General features: G+C 49.0%; 1 protein-coding gene across 2 annotated transcripts in view; it reads right to left on the bottom strand.

Annotated features, from left to right (window-relative positions):
- LOC142249547 (uncharacterized) overlaps positions 1 to 22,837 on the bottom strand; it is a 96,253-nt gene that overhangs the window by 33,875 nt on the left and 39,541 nt on the right. The window contains exons 5-10 of one of the 2 annotated variants that reach the window (XM_075321216.1): positions 12,448 to 12,513; positions 10,460 to 10,576; positions 1,658 to 1,717; positions 1,514 to 1,564; positions 1,001 to 1,045; positions 447 to 482 (exon numbers count right to left, since the gene is read on the bottom strand). In XM_075321216.1, coding sequence (XP_075177331.1) covers positions 447 to 482; positions 1,001 to 1,045; positions 1,514 to 1,564; positions 1,658 to 1,717; positions 10,460 to 10,576; positions 12,448 to 12,513 — 375 coding nt within the window. The remainder of the gene's footprint in view (positions 1 to 446; positions 483 to 1,000; positions 1,046 to 1,513; positions 1,565 to 1,657; positions 1,718 to 10,459; positions 10,577 to 12,447; positions 12,514 to 22,837) is intronic. The other variant, XM_075321217.1, reaches the window with a different exon arrangement.

Genomic DNA, 22,837 nt, shown 5'->3' with positions numbered 1-22,837 from the left:
AGAAAGGGTGGCTCAGGGGTTAGCACTGTAGAAAGGGTGGTTCAGGGGTTAGCACTGTAGGAAGGGTGGCTCAGTGCTTAGCACTGTAGAAAGGGTGGCTCAGGGGGTTAGCACTGTAGGAAGGGTGGCTCAGTGGTTAGCACTGTAGGAAGTGTGGCTCAGTGGTTAGCACTGTTGCTTTTCAGCACTGGGGTCCTGGGTTCAAATCCCATCAAGGACAACAGCTGCAAGGAGTTTGTATGTTCTCCCAGTGTTTCTGTGGGTTTCCTCCGGGGGTCTCCGGTTTTCTCCCACACTCCAAAGACTTACTGATAGGGAATTTAGATTGTGATTCCCAATGGGGACAGGGATAGCGATATCAGTAAAGCGCTGTGGAATGGATGGTGCTATGTAATCAAATAAAATAAATATATCACACAGAAGAATGTACGCATCTTTTCTTGTACCTATTTGTTTTGGTTGATACTGGGATACTTCTTCATCTGGAAAATGAAATGTAATATTTAATATAAAAAAAAAAATGGATTCTCTGTAGGGAATTCATTTATTATTTTTACTGGTAAACCTGAAACTACATTATAATATATAATATATCAAAAAAGGGAGAATGATCTAAACATTCCCTTAGTAATGAACATGACCCAAAATATTTTTGTACTATATTGATTAGAATATACAAATCTTTATATAAAGCTGTGATATACTGAACTCTGCTGCATTCGCTCCCCCCCACACTGACTGCCTTGACTGGACATCTGGCAGTGTTTGTAATGACATTTACTGCTGATCTATACCACACAGTAGCTGCAGAGATCAGGGCATGTTATTTTTCCTCTGCATGACGCCTCCTGCTTATGCTTGGTCAATGTCATGCAAGGGATAAAGTACAAGCCCCCGTAGCAGAATCTCTTGTAAAGACCCATTGCAAAATATAGCCTTAACAGCTAGTTCGGGTCTGCCCAGCTCTAGTCAGGAATAATCCACGCAGAACGATACGTACCACTCAAGGTTTCATCATTAAGGTTAGTCCTCGCGCCCTCATCATCTGTGGAAAGTAAATTAGAGTAACATGACACAGGATTAAAAAATACTGAACATAAAAAAAAAACAAAAACAAACCAGCAATTTCATCTCTTAATTTTCTGATGCTGAAAGTAAAAAATATCTGCCCCCCCCCCCCTCCCCCCTCCCGCTTTCAATTTGCAATTCTGTGCTAGGCTGCAGCAGGAGCTCCCCCCCCGACCTCTGTATAAGTCTGTGGTAGCGCATAAATAATTTAGCCCCACCCACTTGTATAAGCCCCACCCCCTCAGTCATTAGCAACTGAAAGTAAGCATTGCAGCAGTGACTGGAGCTGAAAAGCAATATCAGACACAAAGCTGGGTTGTTGCTGGCGGAAGAAGAGATGCCATTATTTATTCATTGATACGCATGTATATTCATACACATCCTCTAATATCAGATAATGAAAGAAGTGCAAGCGAGGAAACAGATTGTATTATAATACACGTACCAGCAGAATTCCGAATTGGAGGTCTTTGGAGGAAAGACAGTGTTGCTGCAGCTATATAAATATAAAAAAAAAAATGTATAAAAGATAAAAAAAAAGTATTAGCTAATTATTTTGATATACAAATTTCCAATGTGATTCCCATACCAGTAGTATGTCTGGTAGACGGTCTCGGCGGGGATGACTGCCTTGTTTGACTACCTGCAGCTCGACGAATGTAAAATAAAAAAAATAAAATAAAATAAAAATTAATAAACAATAAAAAATATAGACAGAATAAAGAATAAAAAAAAAAAAAACAAAAAAACAATGTGAAACAAAATAAAAGTGTCATTGTGAACAAGAGGTGAAAGATGCAAGCTTTATGCTTGTAACACAATAAATGTACCCCCCATTGCCCCCAATATATAATCTCCGGCCCCTCGCCATGCCGTCTACCAACAAGTGACAGAACAGCCGGGGGTGCGGAGCTCACGGATACCAGCGCATCCTGTAATAGTGGCCACCGGGGTAACAAGTCTTCCCCATCACCTGTGAGTGATATGATATTGAGAAGTAGCAAGAAACGCAGCAACACAGCACGAAGTGGAGACCCCATAATGTTACAGAGGGGGGGGCGAGGAGGAGAGGGGAGAAAAGCCACCACCGCTCTGCTGACCCCATAACTGCACAGTCCAGACCTCCCCTGGTATGCAGATCAGCAAAGAAATTCATGACATGGGTGTCCATGGCTGAGTCACAATATGCAGCCTTACATCACCAAGCACAAGACAGAGCATAGGAAGGATGAAAAGCCGCCAGCACTGGAGCAGTGGGTACATGTTCTGTGCAGTGACGGATCATACGTCTCTACCTGATGGACAGGTCAAGGTTTGGTGAATGCCAGGAGAACGATACCCGTCTGACTGCATTGCGCCCACAGTAAAGTTTGGTGGAGGACGGATAATACTAGGGTCTTGCTTTTCAGGGGTCTGCAGTAGCGTGTTCGTTTTAGTGAAAGGAAAACCTAATGCTTCTGAAGTCATTGTGGAGAATTGCACGCTCCAGCCTGGCCTGACTGCGCACAAGGGCCATAGAGACATGGTCAGTGGATGAACTATAATGGAGACTGTGAGCCCGGCCCCGTCCTCTAGACGAGTGGACACCTGTACTATATTAACACATACTGATTTACAATGGGAGGTGATAAAGCTCCTGGAAGTGTAATACGGGGTGTATGTGACCCCATACATCGGTGCCTTTATCTTCAATGTTACAGGAGACCACTATGAGCCGCGTCACTGATTGTCAACCATTGCTCCAAATCACCACCGCAGGACACACAATACCTGGTTTGTATTATTGGGGATTGTTAATATGTTATTTGAGCTATTGATTTAGAAACCTAATTATATGAGGATCATTATCCCACTATGTGCCGGCATCATTGTTACATTGTGCATCCCTGAGGCCGAACAACCAAAAGCCAAAAGGATAGAGTAGAGTTTTACACAATTATTTACTAATATATCGGTACCGGATCTGAAGTATAAAAGTAAAATAAAAGCGTAAAAGCGTAAAGTGCGGCTGTCACCACCGGGTACGGAAGTCGTGGGCCGCTTCAGAGAGGATTTTACTAAATATGACTTATTAGCCAATATGTCGCTAATCAGAGAAAACACCCGACTTTGTTGTAAAAGTTTTGTTTGAGCTTCTATATATTTTCAGATCTTCGCATGCTGCAAGTCACCGACGGGGAACGGATTTGTATAATAAGCAGCAGTGCTGATACAATACTAAGGGTATGTGCACACAATGGATTTGTGTCTTGTTTTTTTTCAGCGCAGTTTTGTCACAAAACCTACAAAGAGTTTCCTAGTGTCAGCAGAGTGACAGATTCCTGCTGTCTCATGCACACGTTGCCTATTATTTCCTTGCAGATTTGCAGCACAATTAGTTTATGTTCCCACGTTGCAGATTTTTTTTTTGCACACAAATCTGCATCTCTTGGCAGGAAAAACGCTGCAGCAAAAACACGCGCTGTTTGTAGCGTTTTTTTTATTATGCACTGAAATAGGGAAAATGCTGGGGGAAAAAATGTAGAAACAATTCACATTCAATGGTTTGGTGCAGCATTTTTTCTGCACCAAAATCTGCAAAGGACAAATCTGCAACGTGGGTACAGCAACTCAGGATTCTCAGAGTTTGCAGGGATGCGGGGGAAAAAAACGTGGGAAAAAAACGCAGCGTGGGCACACAGCCTTAAATTGCAGCATGTCAATTCTTGCAGCAGATTTCATCCATACTAATAAGTGGGGAAAAATTTGCAACAAAATTGCAGTTCAAAATTGGAGTAAAAAAAGTGCGTATTTTTAAGCTACGTTTTTCCTGCCAACACATCAGGATTTATAGCAAAAAATTCTACTACAAATCCTGACCGTCTGCACATTCCCTAGCGAGGGATTTCACGCTTTCACACTGAGGGGCCTTGTCACTGGTTATGGTATAGAAAGTCATTGTGTGTTTCATTTGCCCATTTTTCCCTGTGGTGCAACATCGCCTTATGACGTACACTGTGACCGTATAACGCACAGTGACCTCGACCCCCTGAAGACCGGACAGCAGCCAGCGGGGCGTCCAGAGAGGTGCGCGGTTGGGTGAGTAATTGGGGTAGGGTTTTTTTGTCATTTTTCACACTTTGCCATCCGTTTATGATTCACCAATATGACGCGGTGCCATTATTTTATTTTGTGATCCTAACAAAATGGATTGCAAAGTATTTGAACTTGCGGAGCCGTGAATGTCAGGAAATTCGACAAAGAAGGGAATTTTGTTACTTACCGTAAATTCCTTTTCTTCTAGCTCCTATTGGGAGACCCAGACGATTGGGTGTATAGCACTGCCTCCGGAGGCCACACAAAGCAATTACACTAAAAAGTGTAAGGCCCCTCCCCTTCTGGCTATACACCCCCAGTGGGATCACTGGCTCACCAGTTTTAGTGCAAAAGCAAGAAGGAGGAAAGCCAATAACTGGTTTAAACAAATTCACTCCGAAGTAACGTCGGAGAACTGAAAACCGTTCAACATAAACAACATGTGTACCCGAAAAACAACCAAAAGTCCCGAAGGACAACAGGGCGGGTGCTGGGTCTCCCAATAGGAGCTAGAAGAAAAGGAATTTACGGTAAGTAACAAAATTCCCTTCTTCTTCGGCGCTCCATTGGGAGACCCAGACGATTGGGACGTCCAAAAGCTGTCCCTGGGTGGGTAAAGAAATACCTCATGTTAGAGCTGCGAAGACAGCCCTCCCCTACGGGGAGGCAACTGCCGCCTGCAGGACTCTTCTACCTAGGCTGGCGTCCGCCGAAGCATAGGTATGCACCTGATAATGTTTGGTGAAAGTGTGCAGACTCGACCAGGTAGCTGCCTGGCACACCTGTTGAGCCGTAGCCTGGTGTCGCAATGCCCAGGACGCACCCACGGCTCTGGTAGAATGGGCCTTCAGCCCTGATGGAACCGGAAGCCCAGCAGAACGGTAGGCTTCAAGAATTGGTTCTTTGATCCATCGAGCCAGGGTAGCCTTAGAAGCCTGCGAGCCTTTGCGCTTACCAGCGACAAGGACAAAGAGTGCATCCGAACGGCGCAGGGGCGCCGTGCGGGAAATGTAGATTCTGAGTGCTCTCACCAGATCTAACAAATGTAAATCCTTCTCATACCGATGAACTGCATGAGGACAAAACTAAGGCAAAGAGATATCCTGATTAAGATGAAAAGAGGATACCACTTTCGGGAGAAACTCCTGAATGGGGCGCAGCACTACCTTGTCCTGGTGGAAGACCAGGAAGGGAGCCTTGGATGATAGTTCTGCCAGCTCAGACACTCTCCGAAGAGATGTGATCGCTACCAGAAAAGCCACTTTCTGTGATAGTCTAGAAAGTGAAACCTCCCTCAGAGGCTCGAAGGGCGGCTTCTGGAGGGCAACTAGTACCCTGTTCAGATCCCATGGATCTAACGGCCGTTTGTACGGGGGAACGATATGGCAAACCCCCTGTAGGAACGTGCGCACCTTAGAAAGTCGTGCTAGACGCTTCTGAAAAAAGACGGATAGCGCCGAGACTTGTCCTTTAAGGGAGCCGGGCGACAAACCTTTTTCTAACCCAGATTGCAGGAAAGAAAGAAAGGTAGGCAATGCAAATGGCCAGGGAGACACTCCCTGAGCAGAGCACCAGGATAAGAATATCCTCCACGTTCTGTGGTAGATCTTAGCAGACGTGGGCTCCCTAGCCTGTCTCATGGTGGCAACGACCCCTTGGGATAAGCCTGAAGACGCTAGGATCCAGGACTCAATGGCCACACAGTCAGGTTCAGGGCCGCAGAATTCCGATGGAAAAACGGCCCTTGGGACAGTAAGTCTGGTCGGTCTGGTAGTGCCCACGGATGGCCGACCGTGAGATGCCACAGATCCGGATACCACGCCCTCCTCGGCCAGTCTGGAGCGACGAGTATGACGCGGCTGCAGTCGGATCTGATCTTGCGTAGCACTCTGGGCAAGAGTGCCAGAGGTGGAAACACATAAGGGAGCCGGAACTGCGACCAATCTTGCACTAGGGCGTCTGCTGCTAGAGCTCTTTGATCGCGAGACCGTGCCATGAAGGTTGGGACCTTGTTGTTGTGCCGGGACGCCATTAGGTCGACGTCCGGCCTTCCCCATCGGCGACAGATTTCCTGAAACACGTCCGGGTGAAGGGACCATTCCCCTGCGTCCATGCCCTGGCGACTGAGGAAGTCTGCCTCCCAGTTTTCTACGCCGGGGATGTGAACCGCGGATATGGGAGGCCGTGGCTTCCACCCACATCATAATCCGCCGGACTTCCTGGAAGGCTTGCCGACTGCGTGTCCCCCCTTGGTGATTGATGTATGCCACCGCTGTGGAGTTGTCCGATTGAATTCGGATCTGCTTCCCTTCCAGCCACTGTTGGAAGGCTAGTAGGGCAAGATACACTGCTCTGATTTCCAGAACATTGATCTGAAGGGTGGACTCCTGCTGAGTCCACGTACCCTGAGCCCTGTGGTGGAGAAACACTGCTCCCCACCCTGACAGACTCGCGTCTGTCGTGACCACCGCCCAGGACGGTGGTAGGAAGGATCTTCCCTGTGATAATGAGGTGGGAAGAAGCCACCACTGCAGAGAGTCCTTGGCCGTCTGGGAAAGGGAGACTTTCCTGTCCAGGGATGTTGACTTCCCGTCCCATTGGCGGAGAATGTCCCATTGAAGTGGACGCAGATGAAACTGCGCAAACGGAACCGCCTCTATTGCCGCCACCATCTTCCCGAGGAAGTGCATGAGGCGTCTTAAGGAGTGCGACTGACTTTGAAGGAGAGCCTGCACCCCAGTCTGTAGAGACCGCTGCTTGTCCAGCGGAAGCTTCACTATCGCTGAGAGAGTATGAAACTCCATGCCAAGATACGTTAGTGATTGGGTCGGTGACAGATTTGACTTTGGGAAGTTGATGATCCACCCGAACGCCTGGAGAGTCTCCAGTGCAACATTCAGGCTGAGTTGGCATGCCTCTTGAGAGGGTGCCTTGACCAGTAGATCGTCCAAGTAAGGGATCACAGAGTGTCCGTGAGAGTGCAAGACTGCTACCACTGCCGCCATGATCTTGGTGAACACCCGAGGGGCTGTCGCCAGACCAAATGGCAGAGCTACGAACTGAAGATGGTCGTCTCCTATCACGAAGCGTAGAAAGCGTTGGTGCTCTGTAGCAATCGGCACGTGGAGATAAGCATCTTTGATGTCTATTGATGCTAGGAAATCTCCTTGAGACATTGAGGCAATGACTGAGCGGAGGGATTCCATCCGGAACCGCCTGGCGTTCACATGCTTGTTGAGCAGTTTTAGGTCCAGAACAGGACGGAAGGAGCCGTCCTTTTTTGGAACCACAAAGAGATTGGAGTAAAATCCTCGCCCCCGTTCCTGAGGGGGGACAGGGATCACGACTCCTTCTGCTCTTAGAGAGTCCACCGCCTGCAGCAGGGCATCTGCTCGGTTGGGGTGTGGGGAGGTTCTGAAGAACCGAAGTGGAGATCGAGAACTGAACTCGATTCTGTACCCGCGAGACAAAATGTCTGTTACCCACCGGTCTTTGACCTGTGACAGCCAAATGTCGCAAAAGCGGGAGAGCCTGCCACCGACCGAGGATGCGGAGGGAGGAGGCCGAAAGTCATGAGGTAGCCGCTTTGGAAGCGGTTCCTCCATTTGCTTTCCTGGGGCGTGAGTGAGCCCGCCAGGAATCTGAGCTCCCTTGTTCTTTCTGAGTCCTTTTGGACGAGGAGAATTGGGCCTTGCCCGAGCCTCGAAAGGACCGAAACCTCGACTGCCACTTTTTCTGTTGAGGTTTGCTTGATCTGGGCTGGGGTAAGGAGGAGTCCTTACCCTTGGACTGTTTTATGATTTCAGCCAATGGCTCACCAAACAGTCTGTCTCTAGATAATGGCAAGCTGGTTAAGCATTTTTTGGAACCAGCATCTGCTTTCCAGTCCTTTAACCACAAGGCTCTGCGCAAAACCACAGAATTGGCGGACGCCATAGCGGTACGGCTCGTAGATTCTAGGACAGCATTGATAGCATAGGTCGCAAACGCAAACATTTGCGAAGTTAGGGACGCCACCTGCGGTACTGCTGGATGTATGATAGCATCCACCTGTGCTAAACCAGCTGAAATAGCTTGGAGTGCCCACACGGCCGCGAATGCTGGAGCAAACGACGCGCCGATAGCTTCATAGATTTCAACCAAAGGTCCATCTGTCTGTCGTTGGCATCTTTAAGTGAAGCGCCATCCTCTACTGCGACTATGGATCTAGCCGCAAGCTTGGAAATTGGGGGATCCACCTTTGGACACTGGGTCCAGCGTTTGGCCACCTCAGAGGGAAAAGGATAACGGGTATCCTTAGAACGTTTAGAGAAACGCTTGTCTGGATGAGCGTCGTGTTTCTGGATCGATTCTCTGAAGTCAGAGTGGTCCAAAAAAGCACTTAATTTACGCTTGGGATACAGGAAATGGAACTTCTCCTGCTGTGCAGCTGCCTCCTCTGCAGAAGGGGCTGGGGGAGAAATATCCAACAGTCTATTAATTGCCGATATAAGGTCATTAACCATGGCGTCACCATCAGGGGCATCCAGATTGAGAGGGGCCTCAGGATTAGAATCCTGATCACCGTCCTCAGTCTCATCACAGAGAGACTCTTCTCGCTGAGACCCTGAGCAGTGTGATGACGTGGAGGGTCTTTCCCAGCGAGCTCGCTTAGGCTGCCTGGGACTGTCATCTGAGTCAGAGACTTCAGCCTGTGATGCTTGAGACCCCCTTGAAGTACGGATTAGTTCCAACTGAGGGGGACCGAAGAGCATAGACACAGCAGTGTCCATGGTCTGAGTAACTGGCCTGGACTGCAAGGTCTCCAGGATTTTTGTCATAGTCACAGACATTTTATCAGCAAAAACTGCAAAGTCTGTCCCCGTCACCGGGGCAGGGTTCACAGGCGTCTCTGCCTGGGCCACTACCACCATAGGCTCTGGCTGACGAAGTGCCACTGGGACTGAACATTGCACACAATGAGAGTCATTGGAGCCTGCCGGTAGATCAGCCCCACATGCAGTACAAACAGTGTACACAGCCTGTGCCTTGGCACCCTTGCGTTTTGCGGATGACATGTTGCTGCCTCCTCAGAGCAGTACAGGGTGTCCAGCCAAGAAGCGACCTTACAGTGCAACTATATATATATATGGTACCAAGAAAAAAGTACACTAATATAACACTGAGGCACTAGTGGGGCCAGCACTAAAGTGCTGCTTACCGCCCGCTTAGGAGCGGGTGTGTGGTCGCCGAAATCCCTTTAGTCTGGGTCTCCCAGAGCCTGCTGCCTTTCCCCAGCCAGACTGCATGTGTAATGGCTGCCGGCGTCCTTGTGGAGAGGGGGGGCGGGCCCTGGGCGTATACAGACGAAGAGCGGGAAGCCTGCTTCCCACTGTGCCTAGTGAGAGGGCTGGAGCATGTAAATAAAGCTCCAGCCCTCGGCGCTGCCAATTGAGCAGCGTCTCTCCCCTACCCTGATTGACAGGGTGGGGGCGGGAACGAAGCGGCGCTAGGCCGCAGAAGCCGGGGGCTAAAGTTAGAAGCGCCGCCGCCGTAAAAGCGCGGTCGGCGCAAAGTCCCCGGCGCACCACAAGTCGCAGCTGCGCCGCCGCTCCAGGAGCGGTCGGCGCAGTAGTTCCCAACATGTAACGTCACTCAGCAAAGCTGCAGTGACCTAACCCCAGCGCACAGCGCTACTGTCCCCGGCGCACTATAACGCTCAGCAAGCCTTGAGAGCGTCCGTGCCTGCCGGGGACACAGAGTACCTGAAAGTTGCAGGGCCTTGTCCCTGAACGGCACTCCCGCTCCAAATCCAGCAGGTTCTCTGGGTCTGTGGATGGAGCCCGGCCCCAGGGCTTGGGGGCCGGCAAGATCCCACTTCCACAGAGCCCTCCAGGGGATGTGGAAGGAAAACAGCATGTGGGCTCCAGCCTCTGTACCAGCAATAGGTACCTCAACCTTACAAGCACCACCGCGGGTGAGAAGGGAGCATGCTGGGGGCCCCATATGGGCCCTCTTTTCTTCCATCCGATATAGCCAGCAGCTACTGCTGACTACAAACAGTGGAGCTATGCGTGGATGTCTGACCTCCTTCGCACAAAGCAGAAAACTGGTGAGCCAGTGATCCCACTGGGGGTGTATAGCCAGAAGGGGAGGGGCCTTACACTTTTTAGTGTAATTGCTTTGTGTGGCCTCCGGAGGCAGTGCTATACACCCAATCGTCTGGGTCTCCCAATGGAGCGCCGAAGAAATCTAGTAATCGTGTTTCCCAAGACTGGAATTAACACTAGATAAGGGCGACATGGAATATGTATATCAGGTGGTGTCACTTCCTTACTTCTGGAGGAACGGACCGACAGAGAATGGGACGGTCTGGGATCTTCAGACATCGCTCTACTGCTACCGTCGCTGTGTTTAGAGCCTTCATCAGAGTCATCGTCATGGTCAGATTCGACTGGAAGAGAGGAGCGGGCGGATGAGACATTTGTTCTTTGCATCAAGACTCATTATAACCAGCTGCTTCATTGGCTAAATTCATTTTACATGCAGGAGCACCCCAGATATTTCCCTCATTTTCTTACATAGGGCAGCATAGGCCATTATTTTAAAAAAAAAAAAAAAAAAAGCAGGATTTTGTGTATGTCTTGTGTATACATGTTTTACTTTCCGTGCAGTGTCTGGGTTGTCTACATCTTAATACCTTCTTCCCCTCGAATATGGTTCCCCTAAAGCCTACATCTCTCATGATGCCACTGTCTTATCATATTGCTCTTGCTCACATCTAATGGCATCCAGTGATAAATGTGATAGATTAATTACAGAACTGCTGATATAAACCCTAATAAATACCCCAGAGTCTGGGTGTCTCCTATGTGATGTATATACAGCAGTTTCAGTGTCTCCTATGTGATGTATATACAGCAGTCAGCATAATTGTATTTTCAGAGAACAGAAGTGAGTGGGCATGATCTCCCGGGGTTAGTGGGCGTGATCTCCCGCAGCTAGTGGGTGGGAGCAAAGTTATGAGGCATGAGTGATCGCCCAGAATTAGTGGACAGGAACAAAGTCAAGGGGGCACGGACGCCCGGAGTTAATGGACGGGAATGCATCTAATGGGCATGATCGAGCACCTGGAGCTCGTGAGAGCAATGGAAGAAACATGTTTAAGTCCACATGGCCGTAGAGTTGTTTATATTAGAGGCAGGGGTCTAAAGCAGTATACTGGTGGCTTAGTTGCTGGGCGTGGCCTGGAGTTTTTTCTGAACAGCGGATGTAACGACACTATGTTGTGTCAAAATAATATTCTGTTATGCAGCCCATAACAAGCTTTAATGCCCACAGGCTGCGCTCACACCCACCAACTTCAGGCAGTCATGTCTACTGACTGCTCAACCGCCCACTAACTCCGGGCAGCCACGCCCACTCACTTCTGGTCCCCGATATAACAAGTATTCCCAGAAGTCTCAGTGTCTCCTATGTGATGTATATACAGCAGTCTCAGCATTTCCTTTGTAAAGTATATACAGCAGTCTCAGTGTCTCCTATGTGATACATATACAGCAGTCTTTGTGACTCCTATGTAATGTATACAGCAGTCTTCATGATTCCACTGATGTATATACAGCAGTCTCGGTTTCTCCTTTTTGATTTAAATACAGCAGTCTGACTCCAATGTGACATATATACTGCAGTCTCAGTGGCTCATATGTGATGTATATAGATATGTCTTAGCGTATCCTATGTGATGTATATACATCAGTCTCAGTGTATTGTATGTGCTGTATATAGCAGCCTCATTGTATACTATGATGTATACAGCAGCCTCAGTTTATCCTATGTGATTAGCTGCAGGAAACCCAGGAGAGCGAGTGCCGACACTGCTGGAATGGCACCGGAACTGACGGAGTACAAGTGTCATTATTTTACTGGGGGAAAACATCGTGATTGAAAAAGGGTTATCGGACGAATGGACAACCCCTTTAATAACGAACATTAAAACATGAATGTCTAAAAGTGGACAACGCATTTAAAATAATGATGTTGATTGGTCACTGCCGGTTGCCCCAGGCTGATTGCACAATGCTGCTTTCTTCTTTTGAAGTATAGCGGTGGCGCTCCATAAGTGCTCATTACAGGTATTGTAAAATAGCGGGTTAATACCTGGCAGGACAGTATCCCCTAAGTATATAACAGATGCTATACTGCTTTATAAGGACAGCAATAATATATGTAGCCAGCTATAAACCGCAGCGAGCAATTACCAGGGATGGGCGTCTGCGTCACCCTGATAGATATATGGGAATATGGCGACACTTTCATACTTACTCGGCTTTGCGGTTCTTCTGGAGGCGACACTTTTCTCCTTCTGCTCTACCACGCGTTTTCTTCTTTCTAGTAGAAAAGTAGTGAAGTATAATCAGCGTGCGGTCAGAGGCACCAGAGTGCGCAGGACGATGATGCTACCACGTTCAGTGCAAACAAACCCATATCAACATATTACACAGATCCGGTCAGCTGTCGCCTGCCGCGGCCGGAGCGCAGTACACAGAAGACGAGCCCGAGACGCCTGAACGTGCAGTCACAAAGGAGAAACGGAAACTAATCTAACTAGTAACATTACTTGTTGCTGCACCCATATGTGAGGAGAACTGCCCATCCCAGGAAAGGAAACCTAAGAAGCCAAAAGTGTTCACACCCCTCCACGCCGCAGTGACTGGCAAGGGAAGGTGCGAGTAGAAAAAAGGTGAAAAAGGTAAAAATTCCCCTCTGCTCTAAGAGAAGACGTAACAAGTGTGTATGTAAAATAGAACATTATACAATTACGTATGTACATACACGTGGTGAAATTAAGAAGAGGATGGGAAAAAAATCAGGTCCGGTCAAGAGCCCCCAGAAGAGCGGTCATTTAACAGGCTCCGGAACCAAACCCTGGGCATCACGAGGCAGACACCGGCCCGGTCACTACAGCCAGGTATGTTATACACTGAAGGGCTGCGACATTTCACAGAAAATACACACTTAAAGCCGTCCAGGGACCATGCATCTGGCATGACTAGTCCAAGGGGCCGGGCCCCAGAGGAGTCTCCTGCCCGGCGTCCGCTGTTTGACAGCTCGACCATTGTGTAGATATAGGGGCACAATGTGAGCAAAGGGAGATGCTGCAGAGGACCGGCCTCCGCATGGTCCACAATTGGCTTCTTAATGTAATAAATGTATACTGTCCTGGGGCCAGTGCTGTGTAATATCCACAAGGCTCTGTCCTGGGGCCAGTGCTGTGTAATATCCACAAGGCTCTGTCCTGGGGCCAGTGCTGTGTAATATCCACAAGGCTCAGTCCTGGGGCCAGTGCTGTGTAATATCCACAAGGCTCTGTCCTGGGGCCAGTGCTGTGTAATATCCACAAGGCTCTGTCCTGGGGCCAGTGCTGTGTAATATCCACAAGGCTCTGTCCTGGGGCCAGTGCTGTGTAATATCCGCAAGCCTCTGTCCTGGGGCCAGTGCTGTGTAATATCCGCAAGGCTCTGTGCTGGGTCCAGTGCTGTGTAATATCCGCAAGGCTCTGTCCTGGGTCCAGTGCTGTGTAATATCCACGAGGCTCTGTCCTGGGGCCAGTGCTGTGTAATATCCGCAAGGCTCAGTCCTGGGGCCAGTGCTGTGTAATATCCACAAGGCTCTGTCCTGGGTCCAGTGCTGTGTAATATCCACGAGGCTCTGTCCTGGGGCCAGTGCTGTGTAATATCTGCAAGCCTCTGTCCTGGGCCCAGTGCTGTGTAATATCCACAAGGCTCTGTCCTGGGTCCAGTGCTGTGTAATATCCGCAAGGCTCAGTCCTGGGGCCAGTGCTGTGTAATATCCACAAGGCTCAGTCCTGGGGCCAGTGCTGTGTAATATCCACAAGGCTCAGTCCTGGGGCCAGTGCTGTGTAATATCCGCAAGGCTCTGTCCTGGGGCCAGTGCTGTGTAATATCCGCAAGGCTCTGTCCTGGGGCCAGTGCTGTGTAATATCTGCAAGGCTCTGTCCTGGGCCAGTGCTGTGTAATATCCACAAGGCTCTGTCCTGGGGCCAGTGCTGTGTAATATCCGCAAGGCTCTGTCCTGGGGCCAGTGCTGTGTAATATCCGCAAGGCTCTGTCCTGGGCCCAGTGCTGTGTAATATCCGCAAGGCTCTGTCCTGGGCCCAGTGCTGTGTAATATCCACAAGGCTCAGTCCTGGGGCCAGTGCTGTGTAATATCCACAAGGCTCAGTCCTGGGGCCAGTGCTGTGTAATATCCGCAAGGCTCTGTCCTGGGGCCAGTGCTGTGTAATATCCGCAAGGCTCTGTCCTGGGGCCAGTGCTGTGTAATATCCGCAAGGCTCTGTCCTGGGGCCAGTGCTGTGTAATATCCGCAAGGCTCTGTCCTGGGCCAGTGCTGTGTAATATCCGCAAGGCTCTGTCCTGGGGCCAGTGCTGTGTAATATCCGCAAGGCTCTGTCCTGGGGCCAGTGCTGTGTAATATCCGCAAGGCTCTGTCCTGGGCCCAGTGCTGTGTAATATCCGCAAGGCTCTGTCCTGGGCCCAGTGCTGTGTAATATCCGCAAGGCTCTGTCCTGGGCCCAGTGCTGTGTAATATCCGCAAGGTTCTGTCCTGGGCCCAGTGCTGTGTAATATCTGCAAGGCTCTGTCCTGGAGCCAGTGCTGTGTAATATCTGCAAGGCTCTGTCCTGGAGCCAGTGCTGTGTAATATGCGCAAGGCTCTGTCCTGGGGCCAGTGCTGTGTAATATCCACAAGGCTCAGTCCTGGGCCCAGTGCTGTGTAATATCCGCAAGGCTCTGTCCTGGGGCCAGTGCTGTGTAATATCCACTAGGCTCTGTCCTGGGCCCAGTTCTGTGTAATATCCACTAGGCTCTGTCCTGGGGCCAGTGCTGTGTAATATCCACTAGGCTCTGTCCTGGAGCCAGTGCTGTGTAATATCTGCAAGGCTCTGTCCTGGAGCCAGTGCTGTGTAATATCTGCAAGGCTCTGTCCTGGAGCCAGTGCTGTGTAATATCCACAAGGCTCTGTCCTGGGCCAGTGCTGTGTAATATCCACAAGGCTCTGTCCTGGGGCCAGTGCTGTGTAATATCCGCAAGGCTCTGTCCTGGGGCCAGTGCTGTGTAATATCCACAAGGCTCTGTCCTGGAGCCAGTGCTGTGTAATATCCACAAGGCTCTGTCCTGGGCCAGTGCTGTGTAATATCCACAAGGCTCTGTCCTGGGGCCAGTGCTGTGTATATCCACAAGGCTCTGTCCTGGAGCCAGTGCTGTGTAATATCCACAAGGCTCTGTCCTGGGCCAGTGCTGTGTAATATCCACAAGGCTCTGTCCTGGAGCCAGTGCTGTGTAATATCTTTATAAATGATCTGGACAATGGAATCATAAAAGTTACAGATGATTCTAAGATAGGAGGAGAAGCCAACACTAGAGAGGAAAGAGCGGAGACAAAAGGATCCAGAAACTAGAACAATGGACCGAGGAGAACAGGACGGTGTTTATCAGGGACAAATGCAAAGTCCGACATCTGGGTAACAGAAATGTTAAAAGCAGATATAGTATATGAGGTGATAGCACCGGGGAAAAGGATCGGGGCATAATCGTAGTTCGCACATTCATAATGAGCCAACAATGCGGAGCTGCAGCTAAAAAGGCCAACAAAATCCTCGGATGTATCAAGACTAGCACTGAATCTAGATCAAGAGAGGTGATTATTCCCCAATACTCTGCCCTGGTCACACCCCACCTGGAATACTGGGTACAGTTCTGGGCCCCAATTCGAGAAAGACATCGATATATTGGAGCAAGTCCTGAGAAGAACAACCAAGATGGTAGAAGGTCTGCAAACCATGTCCTATGAAGACCGGCTAAAAGAACTAAAGAGAAGGCTGAGAGGAGCCTTAATAGCGGTCTACAAATATCTGAAAGGCAGTCATAGTGCAGAGGGAACTACCCTAGTCTCATCAGCACAAGGAAGTACAAGAAGCAATGGAGGAAACTAAAAAGGATGGAGAGTCACATTAGACATTAGGAAACACTTTCTGACAGTTAGGGCAGTCAGGGAGTGGAACAGACGACCACAGGAGATGGTGAGGGCAGTCAGGGAGTGGAACAGACGACCACAGGAGATGGTGAGGGCAGTCAGGGAGTGGAACAGACGACCACAGGAGATGGTGAGGGCAGTCAGGGAATGGAACAGGCTACCACGGGAGGTAGTGAGGGCAGTCAGAGAGTGGAACAGGCAGCCGCAGGAGACAGTGAGGGTAGTCAGAGTGGAACAGGCGACCATGGGAGGTAGTGAAGGCAGTCGGGGAGTGGAACAGGCGACCATGGGAGGTGGTGAGGGCAGTCAGGGAGTGGAAAAGGCTACCACGGGAGGTGGTGAGGGCAGTCAGGTAGTGGAACAGGCAACCACGGGAGGTGGTGAGGGCAGTCAGAGAGCGGAACAGGCTACCACGGGAGGTGGTGAGGGCAGTCAGGGAGTAGAACAGGCGACCATGGGAGGAAGTGAAGGCAGTCAGGGAGTGGAACAGGCGACCACGGGAGGTAGTGAGCGCTCCATCAATGGAAATCTTCAAGTGGAAGCTGGATAAACATATAGCTCGGATGATTTAGGAAATCCTGCACTGGCAGGGGGTTGGATCCGATGGCCCTTGAGGTCCCTTCCAACTCTACCATTCTATAAGTCTATGTATAAATACTCTGCAACATGGCAGCACTTAATTTTGGTACATCTCTTCAAATTGGCTCTTTTTCTCACCAGGTCAGGCAGTTTATTTCCTGCAAGACGAAGTATGTGGTTTATGTGATTGTATGCCCCTGTGGAAGATTTTATATAGGGAAGACAATAAGGTGCATGTACATACGCTTTAGGGAGCACTATAAATCGATCTCCACAGGTAAAGGTTCTCCTAGGCTAATAGAACACATTCGCACAGCACATGAAGGTAATCCCAACATCTTGCGCTTTGCAGGACTAGTCCAGGTTTCCCTGCCTCCACAAGGGGGCGATCTCCATAAGTTATTGCTACGTAAAGAAGCAAGTATGATAATAAAATTTGGAGCGCAGGGAAACCTGGGTTTGAATGACCGTAACGACCTAGCTGTATTCTTATAATACTGGCTTGCATAAAACTGATTTTTTGCAAATTATTTTCGAGTGATGGATTCATTTTGGATCTTTTGATAAATGAGTGGTTATGTCATTAAAAAGAATAACATGAACATAATGAGTTATGTATTGATATGACATTGATAAATGCCTCTGTACCTTTCAGGTGAATTTTTTCCTGAATTTTTTCCTTTTTTTTCCCCTGTTTTCATGTTTGTTTTTGAAATGTGTGTCACATTGATTGTATGACCATGTTTTAAATGGGATGTGTTGTCTGCACTTATGTTAATCACTATCATGTGTGCATTCCTCTGTTTTTAATGTGCGGTGATGTGGCCTGGATGCACTCCCCTTTATAAGGTGCGTGCGGCCATTCCCCGACGTGGACCCGTAGAAGTCTGGCTCACAGACGAAACGGCCGTCGTCCTTTGGAGGGACTCGCATCCTAGTCACCTCCCGCATTTTTATCTGCACCGATGAAAAGAACGCTTGAATAAAAAAGAAATTGTTTGGCATAGCAGCTGTTTGCGGTCGATTTTTCATCTTCCTGTTGTTGGATCTCCTAGCTGCTCAATACCGACCAGCACGCTGCGCCTGCAAACCAGCGCTACATGGCAGTCATCAGCACGTGAGCCACTGAACTTGGAGGTAATCTGAGGGCAGGCGGTGCAGGACTTGTTCACTTGTTGCTACAGTATATTTGGATTCTTTTCTGGAGTCTTTTTTGCACGCTGTTGCCGGGCTCAGTACCAAAGTTCGCAAGAGACTGTGTTTTATCACATTTGCGGTGGCCAGTATGGAACTGATGGACAATGAAAGCGCAAGTTCTGTGGACGTTCCAGGTGTACAGGCGGGGAGGATCGATGCGGCTTCCTTTTTCGAGGAATGCAATCTAAAAAAGGACACTGAGGTACTTGGCATTAAAACACTCGAAAATAAGATATATTCCCTCTCTGACAGAGAGGTGCGTCTATTTTGGACTATAAAGTCGTTACAGTCTTATGTTGATTGCGGCAGGGTCCCTAGGGGCCTCCGAGTGATAAAAACATTGTCCCATTTTCAAGATGATAAAAACTTTACTAAAGAATGGGAGAGCATTCAGCATGATTGTTCCATGAGGCTGCTACAGCTGGTCTTGAAGAAAAATGAGGAGGATATTCAGCTCTGAACATACAGCTGGACGTTTTGAAAAAAGACACTCGTTCACGTGTCACTGAGGGTGTATGGTTAACATTCATACAGAATTTGGACAAAAAATTGATTGACACTCAGACAGAGATTAAAATTAAAAAAAGAGAAAAGTTCATGAGAGATAAAAAAGATTACGAAATGGGACAAATTTTCTGTTGGACAAAAGATCGCACTAAAAATTATAAAAGAAAACCTTATATAAAAAACAAAAAATTGGGTAACCAGGAAAGAGGGTACTGGACCACTGAATCGGAGTCCAGTGGCTCTGAGGATGTGGTTCCAGGCCCCTCTAGAACGGTGACCCCTCAAGTTGGGCCAAATCCTGCCCCTTTAGGAAACGCATCCGTAGGGGGGGCAGGAAGAGGCACAAGGGGAAGAGGTCACAAAAGAAAATTTGTCTCATGGAAGAATTAGAATATTTGTCACCCTCTCTCTCTCCTTCTGCCAATAATGTTGTTAACCTGTCTGAACATGTGTTGACCGATGATATGGCAGCCGTCCTATCTAGAGGTTTAAATTTTTGCGTGCCAGAAGAGTTTGATTTTTCTGAATTCAGAATTGATTTATATAAAGCCACAAGGAAAATGCACTTGCATAAGTTTTTTCACCAGACGTCGACCACTTCGACTATAGTCCCTGAGGGTCAGCGTGTGTGCCAGCCACAGGGGCCAGCGTGTGTGCCAGCCACAGGGGCCAGCGTGTGTGCCGGCCACAGGGGCCAGCGTGTGTGCCGGCCACAGGGGTCAGGGTGTGTGACAGCCACAGGGGGCAGCGTGTGTGACAGCCACAGGGGGCAGCGTGTGTGACAGCCACAGGGGCCAGGGTGTGTGCCAGCCACAGGGGCCAGGGTGTGTGCCAGCCACAGGGGCCAGGGTGTGTGCCAGCCACAGGGGCCAGGGTGTGTGCCAGCCACAGGGGCCAGGGTGTGTGCCAGCCACAGGGGCCAGGGTGTGTGCCAGCCACAGGGGCCAGGGTGTGTGCCAGCCACAGGGGCCAGGGTGTGTGCCAGCCACAGGGGCCAGCGTGTGTGCCAGCCACAGGGGCCAGCGTGTGTGCCAGCCACAGGGGCCAGCGTGTGTGCCAGCCACAGGGGCCAGCGTGTGTGCCAGCCACAGGGGCCAGCGTGTGTGCCAGCCACAGGGGCCAGCGTGTGTGCCAGCCACAGGGGGCAGCGTGTGTGAAAACCACAGGGGGCAGAGTGTGTGCCAGCCACAGGGGGTAGCGTGTGTGCCAGCCACAGGGGGTAGCGTGTGTGCCAGCCACAGGGGGCCAGTTTGTGCCAGCCACAGGGGCCAGCGTGTGTGCCAGCCACAGGGGGCAGCGTGTGTGACAGCCACAGGGGGCAGCGTGTGTGACAGCCACAGGGGGCAGCGTGTGTGACAGCCACAGGGGGCAGCGTGTGTGACAGCCACAGGGGGCAGCGTGTGTGCCAGCCACAGGGGGTAGCGTGTGTGCCAGCCACAGGGGGCCAGTTTGTGCCAGCCACAGGGGGCAGCGTGCCAGCCATAGGGGACATGTTGCATCACTGGGGGACGTGTGCCAGCCCAAGGGGGCTATATTCAATATAAGGTGGCCATATCCAGATTAAGGGGGCTAATTTTAGGATGGGGGCTATGAGGGACATATACTCTATATGATTTGTTAGACAGACACTGGCATTATTAGACGGACCCCATTTATTAAAAAAATTCTCTATTCCTTCACCAAATTTGGGGGTGCGTCTTATAATCCGGTGCGTCTTATAAAGCGAAAAATACGGTAATTCCAGAATTTCCCACAAAACCCCATTGGTATGCTATACCTAAGATACACAAAGATAGTGTCAACCCCCCTGGCCGCCCGATAGTGGCTGGCATCGGTTCGTTAACTGAGCCGTTGTCCCACTATCTTGATTGGTTATTGAGGCCTCTGATGGAAAGAATCCCTTCCTATGTGAAGGATTGTAACGATTTTATATCTTTGTTGAGAGGTTTTGATTGGCAGGAGGGGTTTAATCTTGTGTCCATCGATGTGGAAAGCCTGTATACACGGATACCCCAGAACCTGGGTGTACAGGCAGTGAGGGAGACAGTGGCTCACAGTGGAAAAACGCAGTTGTATTGCGATTTTGTAGGTGAAGCTTTGAATTTTGTGCTTTCAAAAAACGCATTCATGTTCCTGGATAAATGGTACGTCCAGTGCGGGGGTACTGCAATGGGTACCCCCGTATCGTGCGCTATGGCTAATATTTTTTTGGGTTTTTTTGAGAGCGTATACGTTTTCGTTAGCACAAACCCATTTCTCAAGCACGTGAAGTTGTTCCTCAGATATGTGGACGACATATTCATGGTGTGGGATGGTACAGACGATGAGTTCACAGGTTTTGTCACCTACCTCAATAGTACAAACACCATGAATATGTCGTTTACATCATGTTTTGGAGGCAACGTTATAACATTTTTGGATATAGAGGTAGAAGTGAAAGAAGGGTTAATATTGACAAAGATGTATAGGAAACCAACTGCCTCTAACTCGTTACTGCACTTTCAGAGTGCCCACCCCACTCATACTAAAGTAGCTTTACCCTACTCTCAGTTTTTGAGACAAATGAGGATCAATAATGTAAAAGAGACTTTTGAAGAACAAGCTGGGGATTTAAGATCAAGGTTATTGGCACGGGGTTACCCTAGTACATTAATTGATTCTGCGTATGAGAAGGCGTGTTCTGAGAGTTCTGAAAATCTATGGGTCAGCCAATCTTTTGGTATTGGAAAATTGTCACATTGTCAGGCAAAGGCAAAAAAGGTGAGAAAAACGAACAATGCCGTAAATAGGTTTATGTTCAGTTTTAGGTTTGGCCCCTTAGATGGAGTAATAAAAAAAGCCATAAAAAAGAATTGGCATATCCTTGCCAACGACCCGGATCTAAAGAGTATGACAGATGCAGGACCCCTAGTCTCTTATAGACGGTGTAATAATTTGAGAGATCTGCTGGTGAAAAACAGGGTGACCTGTCAGTCCACATGGCTCGAGAAATGTTCGCCTGTTGGGAATTTTCGCTGCGGTCACTGCAAGTTTTGCGCCTTACATCTCACTGGTACATCTCTTCAAATTGGTTCCTTTTCTCACCAGGTCAGGCAGTTTATTTCCTGCAAGACGAAGTATGTGGTTTATGTGATTGTATGCTCCTGTGGAAGATTTTATATAGGGAAGACAATAAGGTGCATGTACATACGCTTTAGAGAGCACTATAAATCGATCTCCACAGGTAAAGGTTCTCCTAGGCTAATAGAACACATTCGCACAGCACATGAAGGTAATCCCAACATCTTGCGCTTTGCAGGACTAGTCCAGGTTTCCCTGCCTCCACAAGGGGGCGATCTCCATAAGTTATTGCTACGTAAAGAAGCAAGTATGATAATAAAATTTGGAGCGCAGGGAAACCTGGGTTTGAATGACCGTAACGACCTAGCGGTATTCTTATAATACTGGCTTGCATAAAACTGATTTTTTGCAAATTATTTTCGAGTGATGGATTCATTTTGGATCTTTTGATAAATGAGTGGTTATGTCATTAAAAAGAATAATATGAACATAAGGGGTTATGTATTGATATGACATTGATAAATGCCTCTGTACCTTTCAGGTGATTTTTTTCCTGAATTTTTTCCTTTTTTTTCCCCTGTTTTCATGTTTGTTTTTGAAATGTGTGTCACATTGATTGTATGATCATGTTTTAAATGGGATGTGTTGTCTGCACTTATGTTAATCACTATCATGTGTGCATTCCTCTGTTTTTAATGTGCGGTGATGTGGCCTGGATGCACTCCCCTTTATAAGGTGCGTGCGGCCATTCCCCGACGTGGACCCGTAGAAGTCTGGCTCACAGACGAAACGGCCGTCGTCCTTTGGAGGGACTCGCATCCTAGTCACCTCCCGCATTTTTATCTGCACCGATGAAAAGAACGCTTGAATAAAAAAGAAATTGTTTGGCATAGCAGCTGTTTGCGGTCGATTTTTCATCTTCCTGTTGTTAGACAGTGAGGGTAGTCAGAGTGGAACAGGCGACCATGGGAGGTGGTGAGGGCAGTCAGGGAGTGGAAAAGGCTACCACGGGAGGTGGTGAGGGCAGTCAGGTAGTGGAACAGGCAACCACGGGAGGTGGTGAGGGCAGTCAGAGAGCGGAACAGGCGACCACGGGAGGTGGTGAGGGCAGTCAGAGAGCGGAACAGGCGACCACGGGAAGTGGTGAGGGCAGTCAGGGAGTAGAACAGGCGACCATGGGAGGAAGTGAAGGCAGTCAGGGAGTGGAACAGGCGACCACGGGAGGTAGTGAGCGCTCCATCAATGGAAATCTTCAAGTGGAAGCTGGATAAACATATAGCTCGGATGATTTAGGAAATCCTGCACTGGCAGGGGGTTG

The sequence above is a fragment of the Anomaloglossus baeobatrachus genome, chromosome 8, assembly GCF_048569485.1.
Source record: "Anomaloglossus baeobatrachus isolate aAnoBae1 chromosome 8, aAnoBae1.hap1, whole genome shotgun sequence".
Taxonomy (NCBI): domain Eukaryota; kingdom Metazoa; phylum Chordata; class Amphibia; order Anura; family Aromobatidae; genus Anomaloglossus; species Anomaloglossus baeobatrachus.
This window is presented reverse-complemented; position numbering and strand designations above follow the sequence as displayed.